Here is a 12,420-nt window from a genome sequence, read left to right as displayed (position 1 = left end):
CATCACGTACGGGTGTACGGGACGGTACTGAGGGGGTTAAATATGATGAGAAAAGCCTCATCGATTATGGTGAAAGACTAAAAAATACCAAATAAAGGAAACAAAGAGAGAATGAAAGACCATATTGCTAATCTATGCCATAGTTAAGATATATTATCATCATTAAAATTAAATAAATATATATTGTCAATGAATGGAACTGAAACTTTGGCAAAGAAAGAATAATAGTTACAAAAAACAGTAAAGAGAAAGGATCTCAGTGCCTTGATTCAATCATTCAATGACAAAAATCTACTATCTTCTTCTCAAAACAAAAGAAACACATTTGCAAAGCTGAATTTCTAATTATCTGAGTTATTACAAAATGAGAAGAATCACTAACTCATCTTCATTCACTTATTTGTTCCATTAACTGTATTCACTTACTCATTATCATATAATTTATCTGTTACCTTATTCATTCATGTGATTTCACTAGAGTTTGGCAGATGTTATAAATCATTTGCCAGTTTATAAGTGTATTGATTAAAGTTTAACTCACTGCAAAACAGTTCATCTTCTCCATATCTGCAATTATTCTTGCCATCACACACCTCCTCCTGTGGCACACACTGCTGACTCAGAGCACATACAAACTGAGGCCCACATGGTGCTGCCATGAGAAGAACAGGTACTCATCAGAAAAGATCAGTGTATAGTATTATTAACAACAATCAACTAACAAAAAACATCAGTGTGCGTCTTACTATTTTATAATAATGATTATTTCATTGTCTTCCTACTGGAAAGACTGAAGAAAAAGAAATCAAAATAGACGGTTCACATATATGACTATATCACAGCCATCATCGTCTCTTAACCATAACAATAATATGTACGTACGTACAGATAACAGTGGTGCAAATCACCCGAGACTAATTTAACAGTATCGTTTGTTCCCCATCCTCTTTCTGTGCAATTAAGGTGCCATGATGTAATCATAATCTCAAACTCTACTCACCACAATCCTCGTCACTAAGATCATGACAATCGTAGAATCCATCACACACAAAGTCTTCCTTGCCATATGTATATAGGCGATCAACACAATAACACCCAAGTTCGTCTGTCCCATCTGTACACTGTGGCTCGCCATCACACACACTCCTTCGTGGCAGACACTCTGGAATTCTGTAAGATGTGAAACTGATTATAGAAGTAGCATCATTTGAACCTACACCTCAAAGGTACTGGAGTATAACGATAAAAAATTAAATTATTTAACATCGAAAGAGAGAGAGAGAGAGAGAGAGAGAGAGAGAGAGAGAGAGAGAGAGAGAGAGAGAGAGAGAGAGAGAGAGAGAGAGAGAGAGAGAGAGAGAGAGTTTACCTATAAGAGTTTACCTACAAATTTGTTACAGGAAATGAGCTACGCTCATGGTGTCCCGTTCGCTTGAATCCATTTATCATACTTTTCTTTAAAACTATGGATACTTCCTGCTCTCACTACATCCTCCGGTAATCTATTCCAGGCAATGACAGTTCTAGCTGGGAAACTGAACTTTTTAATATCAGTTGTACACCCCGGAATCCTCAATTTCAAATCATGATTATCTCTTGGTCTTCTCGTCCTATCCAGCTCGAGAAAGTCATCTCTATCAATCTTGTCAATCTCATTTACACACTTGAATGGATGGATGGATTTTAATTTTAGGCGCCGCAACATCAACGGTCATATGGCGCCGCTACGATATTTTACTTACTACAATGTAGTTTATAAAAACTAAAAGAAATTAAAAAGATAAAATCAAAGGTAACAAAAATACTAAAACTACAATAAAATTCAATAAAACATTAAAAATACATATAATAAACTTAAATAAAATGCATAAAATAGCTAAAACAAGTGAAAACGATAAAATTAATGGTAATTAAAACAAAAAGCTACAATAATATACATAAAACATTAAAATACATATATTAAAATTAAATAAAATCACAGCTTTGGGAGAAGGCCAGCTTCTCCCAAAAATCTAAAACGTCATGGCCTTGGGCCAGACACTTTGGTCCAAGGACCTTTGAGATATAATAGACACCGCTATCTCTACCGCGACAGCGGTAGAGGTAGCGGTGTCGTAACTCTATCAAACTAGGGCACTCTACCAATAGGTGCCGCACGGTAAGCGGCACCAGGCAGTCATCACAGTAAGGTTGAGGGTTCCTGGTCAACAGGTACCTCTGTGTAAGGTACGTGTGACCTATACGCAGTCGCGCCAATAAAGTCTGTAAACGTCGATCTCGAACATGGGTGTATGTCCAGTGAGGGATAGAGGAAATAGTGATCTCTCCCATTTTCGAGGTTGCGACCCCCGTTAGCCATCTCCTCTGCCAGATTGCTGCAACTGCCTCACGAATTAGAGGAAAGACATCTCGAAACGGAACAGACGCAGGAGATGGAGCGCGACTTGCTGCCTGTTTAGCGAGGCGATCTGCATGTTCATTCCTGGAACACCAACGTGACCAGGAACCCAACAGAACCCAACACGATATCCTCGTTGTGTAAGAAGGTATAGCCACTCCAGGGCTGATAAAACCAAAGGGTTAAAGGATATAGTGCAAGAGAGAGAAGTAAGAGCACTGCGACAGTCACTAAAAATTGTAAAAGACGAAACCGGTAGAGTAAAAATTATTTGTAAAGCTAGGACTATGGCAGACAGCTCCGCAGTAAAACGGACGCCACTGAAGGAAGGCTGCCAGACCGATAAAAAGAGGAAAACCACACTAAATCCAACGCCTGAGTCGGATTTGGAGCCATCAGTAAAAACAGGGATATCATCAGAATGCATAAAAAAGTGTTCTAAAAACCGTGTGTGGGACAGAGCTGGCAAAAAATCCTTCTTGCCATCCATGGCAGGGCATAATGAGATAACAGGAAGCTGCCAATTACCAACTCGCGGGAGACGGAAAGAGTACACAGGAGTGGGGTCGATAGATAACTCTGCCATGAGATTTGCAACACGTAGGCCAAAAGGTTTAGGGAGACTCGGTCGAGTGACATACGCCTGCGAGCGCGAGTCCCGCAACATTGACACACAGGGGACAAAATCAGGCAGACGGTGGGTGCGAAACCAACACCGGAGCATCGAAGACTGGCGCCGGAGGTCGAGCGGCCAGAAACCAGCATCCACTAGAAGGCTAGGTATTGGAGATGTCCGAAATGCACCCGTAGCCAAGCGGACCCCAGCATGATGCACGGGGTCAAGCGAGCGTAGTCGTGCATCTGTTGCGGATGAGTAGATCTCACAGCCGTATTCCAGCTTCGGAAGTATGAGTGTACGGTGAAGCAACAGCAACGTGTCCCTGTCCGCACCCCAAGAGGTATGACTTAAAACCCGAAGAAGGGATAGTGCCTGCCGACAAGACGCCTTAAGAGAGCGAAAATGGGGAACCCAGGTGAGACGGTTGTCAAATAAAAGGCCAAGATATCGAGTCGCCTCCACGCATGAGAGGCGTCTATTGGCGAGGTATAAATCCGGGTCTGGATGGACACCACGGTTGCGACAAAATGCATGGCTACGGTCTTCGAGGTGGAGAATCGAAAACCGTTCATGTTGGCCCAACTGGACACCCTATTGATCGCCAGTTGGAGCTTGCGCTCAATCAGTGACATCCTAGAAGCAGCAAAAGAGATGCACAAGTCGTCCACATATAAAGAACTGTGAATGCCATCCGGTAGAGTATCTATAACACCATTTATTGCAACTGCGAATAGCGTAACACTAAGAATACTTCCTGTGGGACACCGTCATTTAAAGCTGTAGCATCGGAGAGAACACTCCCAACTCGAACCCGTAAAAACGGCTGGATAAAACTGCTGGATAAAAATAGGAAGGTGGCCCCGAAGGCCAAAATTAAACAAAGACTGTAAAATGCCATGACACCAAGCCGTGTCGTAGGCCTTCTCCAGGTCAAAAAAGACTGTTACTTGATGGTGGTGATTAGCGAAGGCCTCACAAATGGAAGACTCTAGGGATAAAAGAGCATCAGTAGTAGACCTCATCTTTCGGAAGCCGTACTGTACCGGTGACAAGTACTTCCCCTCTCCAAATACCACATGAGTCTTATATTTACCATCTTTTCTAACACTTTGCAAATACAGGACGTTAAAGATATAGGACGGTAGTTCGTAGCCTGGAGATTATCTTTCCCAGGCTTCGGAAATGGGAGAACCACTGCCACAGCCCAAGAAGATGGAAAGTCACCGGTATGCCAAATCATATTATAAAGATTTAAAAGAAAGTTAAAAGCAGTGTCAGACATGTGGCGCAAGAAGGCATAAGGTATATCATCTGGCCCAGGAGAAGAGTCGTGACACTGGGACAAAGCGGTCCGCAACTCGGAAGCAGAGAAAGGGACATTATAAGACTCCTCCAGCGGAAGAAAAGTTTATGCCGAGAGATTCCATTCTCTGGCGGTGACGTGCGCCCGGAGCTGCAGGATGCCTCTGGGAAACACTGGCAAAGTGCTCCGCAAAGAGGTCAGCGACATTCCTAGGGTCTGCCACCGTTCGCCCAGCAGACAACAAAATTGGTGGGGAAGCAGCAGAATACTTCCCAGCAATTCGGCGGACTTTGTTGAAGACATCCGTAAGAGGGTGCGGACGTTTATGGAAGAGATATAGGCTTTCCACGAGGCTCTTTGTGCCTCTTTCAAAATGCGGCGGGCCCGAGCTCGGCATCGCCGAAAAGCTTCCAGGCACTGTGGGTCCCCACGATGTCGCCGGAGACGAGAGAAAGCTGACCGTTTCTCTTTAACCGCTGCAGTGCATGCTGCGTTCCACCAAGGAACGGGACGCTTAGTAAAGCGACCTGACGTCCTAGGGATTGTCTGAAGGGCTAAAGAAATAAAAAATCAGTAAAATAATCAACAGCCTCAGCACAAGTAGAAAAGTCAGCCAGCGGACGAATAAAAGAGCTAAGGTCTGTGAATCGACGCCAATCTGCCTTGTCTAAAACCCAGCGTGGTGGCCGGGACTGTGGCTCAGATTTCACAGATTGCAATAAAATCGGAAAGTGGTCACTACCGTGTAAATCCGGTAGGACTCGCCAATTAAAATCAAGGAAAGAATTAGATGTACAAAGAGAAAGATCGATAGCTGTAAAAGTCCCAGTAGGAGTGTGGAAATGTGTAACATCCCAGAATTTAAAATCTCCAATCCCTCATCCTCAATAAAAGAACCGATTAAAACCCCACGAGGATTACGAGCACCTTCATCCCACAACGGGTGACGGCCGTTAAAATCTCCCAACAAAGAAAAGGCGGAGTCAGCTGACGCACCAGGCCGTCAAGCTCACCCCTGGAGACAGGAAGCCGAGGAGGTAGATATAAACTGCAGATGGTGTACAGTCGTCCCATAAAGACCTTAACAGCAACCACCTGAAGGGAGAGTTAAGTTGTACCGGGATAACAGGTATATCCTGACGGACTAGAATAGCTGTGCCACCGTGGTGGCCCTGGTCAGGAAAGGAGTGTTAAAAACCACGATAGCCAGGAGGACTAGAATAAGTACTATCACCTATCATAGTCTCTTGTAGAGCTACACAGGCTGGAGAGAACTCCGACAGCAAAGCTCGGAGTTCCCCACGAGGCGCGAAGGCCTCTACAGTTCCATTGTAGAAGCTTGAAGACGACTATTTGGGTGCAGTGGACGAGCGAGCCTTTTGAGGCTGCCCGTGACTGACCTGACTAGAACTAATCAAACGACGAGAAGACACCGGGAATTGAGGTGTGCCGGGTCGTTGGACCTCAGCCTTTCGGCTTATCGGTGGGTGATGCGAACTATCATCACTTTTACTGGTCCTCGGAGGACGAGGATCAGGCAGGACTGCACTTTCCGATACAGTTGGTCCACGAGGGACGGCTATGACAATATCATCGGACGTCTCCATGCTCAGACCGTCCTCATCATAAGAAGCCCGATCTGAGACGGAGGGCGTCACAGAAGGCTGGACAGAAACTACTGGAGCTACCCTAGCAGAGCGGTCCCTGGAGGACTCACGATTATAAGCACCGGGAGAAAACTTAGACTGCTTATGCTGAGCTAAATCTAACGACTCCGCAGAGCCGCGGTGCCGCTTAGTTAGACCCTTGAAAGGCTTAGGAGATACAGGTGGCAAATGGACATCTACTACATGGGTAACTTTGTTCAAGTCCGTATTTTCTCGTCACTTCTAAGAGATGACTCAACCGAGTCATCAGCCAAAATGGCAAACCTGTTAGCCAGATAAACAGTACCACCCGCCCCAACAGAGCGAGAGGTAGCAGGAGGAGTTGTCTTCGGACCGGCAGACTCAGCCGAAGAGCGAGCGGCCAATGAAGCATAGGATGTCGCACCAGTACCATCCTTCTGGCGGTACAGGAGTTCACGGCGGGCGCTACCGAGGCTGATAAACTGACTATTGGCAAGCTGTAGAATGTCCTGCTCCAGGCGATACCTGGGGCATTGCCTGGAACGTACCTGGTGAGCATCACGACAATGAAAACAATAAGCTGCACCATTGCAATGCTCCTCTGAATGCGAGTCGAGTGCAGAGCAATTACCACATCGGGAAGCTTCCTTACACGAGCTTTTCCCGTGACCGTACCCATAGCATGAGAAGCACTGAAGAGGGCGAGAAACAAAGTGCCTCACCCTAAGGTTGATAGGACCGATATTAACACGGTCAGGAAGGGTGGACCCAAAAAGTGAGAAGGACCATGTTGGAGGAGTTCCTCATCTTAGTCACCTTTTGTACTGAGCTAGGGCACATTGCTAGTATTTCCTCTTCTGGGAATTCATAGAGGTCTTGGCTATAAACACAACCTTTGCTATAGTTAAAGGTGGGATGAGCCTTAACAGTCTCAAACATGCTGTCAGAAGGGCATGGGAGATGTTGCAACATCCTAGCTTGCGTAAGATCTTTTGCTCGCACAAGCACCCCCTTCCCATACTTTTTCAGATTCCCCTCAGGAATCGTGCCGATTTCTTTGGACAGGTACCGGGAGGCATGGATGAAATTCCACGCCCATTTCTATAGTACGCCACAAACCAACGTGGAGGTGGGATCTGGCGGACTGCTGGAACTGAATTCTCTAAATAGTTTTCAAAAACATTTGGGATGTAATCCATGTCACTGTCTGAAATATTACGTGACTGGAGAAATTCAGTTTTAAAGCCATGGCCGGCGAGGGCAGAGATGCTACATGTTCATAAGCTAAACGAGCTTCATCACATGACATAAACGTTACATAGCATCGGTTAGAAGGAAAGTCCTTATCATAAACCAGTCGAATGCGAACAACCGTACCATACGCCTTGAGAAGTGAGTGCAAGGCATGATAGGAAAATGATGGATTAACATTTACCATTACAAGAGAATCATATGCAGCAGAAATGCATCCCTCAAAAGAACTTCCAGAACAAGAGACTGCTGTGGGAGGCCCTTGTGGAGGGGAATCCTCCTCCTTACTCAGACCTGAAGATGACGTCTCGTGGGCCAGGTCAGCCACCTCACGAGAACCTGAATGTTTTTTGTGTTTTCCCATAAAAACAGCTACACAAAAATTGGCTCCAGGGGCAAGGGAAACCACCTACTGGGACTACAATGGGAGGAAGCGCTGGCTGCCGTGGACGGGTACCTCGTCCCCATGCGGACCAGTCGTTTTAAAAAGGCCCCACATGATACGAATGTTTGTCCACGACAGAGCTGAGACCCCCCTCCCAAAGCATCCCAGCCTGGACACCCAACCATCCAGCACAGGACAGCCCCTATTGGGCGATCCCTCCAGCGGGTGGCTCCGCTGGTCCACTGGCAGCCTACGTAGGAACCATTTAGTCTGGCCCCTCACTGGCGACCGTACTAGCATGGGTAGCCCTCTCCCCCTCGAAAGGGCAGAGCAGGGGACTAAGCCCCCTCTAGCCTAGCTCGCCAGGTCACAGGGCACGCAAGCCCCCACCACGACAAGGCGGTTCCCATCTGGGGGGCTTTGTGGGTGAGGCTCACCCCCTCCTCTCACCCCTGCCACTCTGCCTCCATCATCCTCTGCCTGGTTTACCATCCTCCTTGCACCACCACGGCAAACCAACATCACCCACATTATCGAATAAATGGACAAATCCCGATCAAAATTCCCCTCTGCAAAAACTGTTGTCTGTGATGATTTTAATTAGTTAAACATAAGTGAGATTGTAGAGCAGCTGAACCTCACTCAGGTAGTGGATTTTCCCACCAATGGCACAAATATCCTCAACCTCATCCTCACTGACCTCAACCAGCACTACCTTCCCCCCTTAGCCACTCCTTCCCAAGGGACACAGTAACCTCCATTCCATGGTCACTGGTGCCTTCCACCTCACACCTATCACATACTGTCGCCAAGACCTACTGAACTCTAACAGACTCAGCTAAGCAGCAGTTTGGCCAGTGGGTTACACAACACCCATGGACTGAGGTACTCATCATCGACGACGTCCATGACAAGTGGAGTAACTATCAATAAACCATCACTGCAGCATATTATCACTTCTTCCTACAAAAATCTCTGGAAATCCACCCATCGGATGCCCCATGGATCACACCCAGGATTAAGCAACTCATGCAGCAACACAACACAGCCTTCTTCACCAACCCCTCCAATTTTCAAGCATTTCCACAACAAAATAATACAAGAAATCAAGGCAGCAACACAATCTTATTACCCCAACAAGATACACAAATTAAAGCAGGAAAATATCAGCAGGTGGTACACCAAGATCCATTATCTCTGAATTAAACAAGACCACCACCTCTATCCTGAGCGTAGCCCACCTGTCTGCCCTGGAAGGAGCTGAGGACATTGACGCTCATTTCACTGACCTAGACCCCACTTCACTCTCTGCCTACCTACCCACACCCACACCACTTACCCCAGTTCATGAACACAAGATTGCCAACAAGCTACTCCAACTTAAATCAAGACACTCCATCACTCCAGCTGACCTCCATATCAAGCTATCAAGAATTTTCCACTGAATTAGCCACACACCTGTGCACCATTATTAATGTCTCTCTCCATCAATGTCAGTGTCCTGCAGACTGGAGGACAACATATGTCACAACCATCCTGAAAACTAGCTCACTTCAGTCACTCCGTGACTACATCACCCTGATCCCCAGCCTGCTCTGTTAAGACTTTATCTGATGGGCCTACTCTCATGTTGCCTCCCTCATGGATCAACAACAATTTGGAAACATCAAGTCCTCCTTCACAACTCATTGCCTTGTTGATCTCCTTGATTACATCTACAAGAACCTTGGAAAAAGGAAAACCTCAGTCACTCTCACTTTCATAGGCTTCCAGAAAGCCTTCGACTTTGTTCACCACACCACCATTATCACCAAAGCCATCAACCTACAGCTTCACCCCAGCCTGGTGTCCTGGCTATCTGACTTCCTCTCCCACAAGAACTAGGTTGTCATCAGGCCGCTTTCTCACCCCATCAGTACCTCACCTGTGGAGTACCCTAGGGAACCAGAATGGGGCTGTTATGCTTTCTGATGCTCATCAACGACGCCATGAGAGACACCAGTGCTCGGTGGAAATACAGTGGTACTTCGACATATGATCGCCCTAACATACAATTTTTTTTTTATATACGACGAAAAATTTTAATTTACGTTTTGAAATAGGACGATATTTTCAAGATACGATTAGCCATCAGTAGGTGGCGCAGTGATCGCTTGGCTACCCGTGTCCACCCGAACATTCAGCCCGCGTTATGTATCGTTGTTCATCCTTTGTGCATGTATGTGTCTGCGCTCCTCAGCAGTGTGTATTTTTTATTAAGTTTTGTGAACTCAAGATCCCATGATCATGGGTCCCAAAAGTAAAAGTTTGGCGAGAAACACACAAAATAGCCTGTATTCACATACTGATTACACTTAGAAATTCAATAAACGAGTGAGTACAAATGGTTTTCTGCCCACAAGCAACTCTTCCTCCTTGCAATGCAAAACATCGGGCCTTGCGTCCGATCAGGTTCAGCGGCCTTGGCTAGAGCGTGAGAAAATGGGCCCCTTGTATCCCCTCCCTCCCTCTCTCTCTCTCTCTCTCTCTCTCTCTCTCTCTCTCTCTCTCTCTCTCTCTCTCTCTCTCTCCCTCTCCTGCTGTACCCTGTTCTGATACCACTCCATTTAAAAGTTGTCTCCCCATAACATAGTGAGAGACCTATAGAGAGGTATAGAAGTAATGGTCGCGGGAGAGGTGGCGGAATCAGACACAGTGAAATCACTCACTACCACCCTCCATCGTTGATGACACAGTGACAAAGAGCATATCTTTACTCCTGCCCACAAGCAACTCTTCCTCAATGCAATGCAAAAAACCAGAAATCTCTAGATGTTATGGTTACCAAAATATCATAGGTTGAATGAGGTAGTATCATCGGTTTACGTGGCCTTGCATCCGATCGGGTTCAGTGACCTTGGCTAGAGCACGAGAAAACAGGCCCCTTGTATCCTCTCTCTCTCTCTCCTGTCACCTGTTCTGATACCACTCTTATTCAAAAGTTGTTTCCCTGCAACATAGAGGCACCCAAGGCACAGTAATACTCCGCTTAATGAAGGTTCGTCTAACGAATTTCTGGTTTAACGTACTATATAAAGTTAGACCAAAAAGTCTGCATAACGTACAATCACATCGGTTTTAGCGAATTTTTTGGGTTTGAATTTGCCAGGTGAGGGACCGAACGTGGCTGCTTTACTGTGACTGGCTGGCTCCCCGCCTCTGTCTCTAGCACTCCTGGAGCTGGATCCAAGATTCTTCAACAACGTCAGAGCAATCTCCTGCCGCAAAATGGCATCCATGAACGCATGGAGGGACGGTGATGAGGTTGCTCTGAGGTTGGTGAGAACACCACCTCTGGAGGTGGTGTTACTGTCTTATATATGCATTTATGTTCACAAAACAACATTTCTATTAGCTTTTTACAAACCTTGCCCTCGAGAAAGGATTATTTTGTAAAGCATAAAGTGAAATATAATTTTTTTTCTTAACCGATGTGGTATATTGGGGACCAGCCCAGAATGCATCCCTGCTATTTCCATTATTTCCTGTGGGAAAATTACATCCTCTTTAACAAATTTCCGCTCTACGAACAGCTTTGACACCCTGTATCCTGTTCGTTAAGCGGAGTATTGCTGTATAGAGGTAACGTGCGTGGGAGAGGTGCCAGAATCAGACACAATGAAATTATAAGATTAAACGAGTACTTACCAAAGTATGAAGTTTGATCATAATTTCACGAACATTTAACTGCGTCATTGAGGTATTAAACAAGAAGTCCCAGCTACCAGTCCCACATCAGTCCTTGAGAGAGTAGGTTTGAGGAAGCAGGAAATATATAGCCCTGAAGCTTTTGTTCCAAACGAGCTTCATGAGTCTCAGGGTTTCAGTAGGGAAGGCGTTTAATACCTCAGTGACAGTTAAATGTTCGTGAAATTAAGATAAAACTTCATACTTTGGTAAGTACAGGCAACCCCCATCTAACGAAGGTTCACACAACGAAATTTCGCTACAACGAAGGTTTAATTTTACTACCATCTGCTCATTTAACGAACCCCAAACTCGCTTTAACAAAGTTTTATCCAGATAATTTTTTCCAAGTTTGAAAGCCCTGCTGTATCATGCAAGCCGACAGGCTTTAGAGTACACCAGGAGCTGCCGATACTAAGGCCTGCCTCAGGAGATATCCTGGGACACCTGTAGAATCAAGATCAAGATCAAGCCTCTCGTGGACAATGGAAGGATGTGAGTTTGCTATGATTGGCAAGGGACACAAGACTCTGGAGACGCAGGGAGGAAGCGTAGCCTTTCTCTATAGGAAAGAAAGTGGACTGAAAGTAGATGAGCTTGGTGTGGGAACGTGTGAGAACAGTGAGGATGTGATGGCAGTGAGAGTGGAGTGCACAGATGGTCGGGGCAGAGTGGAGAAGATGGTTGTGGTGGTGGCGTAAATAACTGTCATGGATGAAAGAGCTGAGAGGGAGAACAGGAGGAAGTATGACATACTGAAGAGAGTTGTGAGTGAACATGGAGGGGAGCGAGTGCTGGTGATGGGTGATATGAATGCACATGTAGGAATTCTGGGAGAATGTGTGAACAGGAATGGTGAGATGCTTGGGGAATTTGTGGATGAAATGAAGTTAGAGAATCTGAATGTAACCTTGGCTGAGGGACGTGTGACTTGGAGTGCAAGGGAGCAGGAGTCAGTGATAGATTATGTGGATAGATGAGGATGGTATGGTTGATATTGTGTCTGATCACAATATGCTGATTGTGAAGTGCCTGTTGCATGGTAGGAAAGAAGTGAAAGTGGCGAGTAAGAAGAGAAAGTGGAGACTGAGAGATGTAGGGTGGGAAAAC

General features: G+C 45.8%; 1 protein-coding gene across 1 annotated transcript in view; it reads right to left on the bottom strand.

The window, feature by feature from the left end:
- LOC123507730 (serine protease nudel-like) overlaps window positions 1-12,420 on the bottom strand; it is a 165,825-nt gene that overhangs the window by 124,989 nt on the left and 28,416 nt on the right. Inside the window, 2 exon segments of the mRNA XM_045260891.1 lie at window positions 542-652; window positions 1,001-1,170. Of these exon segments, the coding sequence (XP_045116826.1) occupies window positions 542-652; window positions 1,001-1,170 (281 nt within the window).

The sequence above is a fragment of the Portunus trituberculatus genome, chromosome 23, assembly GCF_017591435.1.
Source record: "Portunus trituberculatus isolate SZX2019 chromosome 23, ASM1759143v1, whole genome shotgun sequence".
NCBI lineage: Eukaryota > Metazoa > Arthropoda > Malacostraca > Decapoda > Portunidae > Portunus > Portunus trituberculatus.
This window is presented reverse-complemented; position numbering and strand designations above follow the sequence as displayed.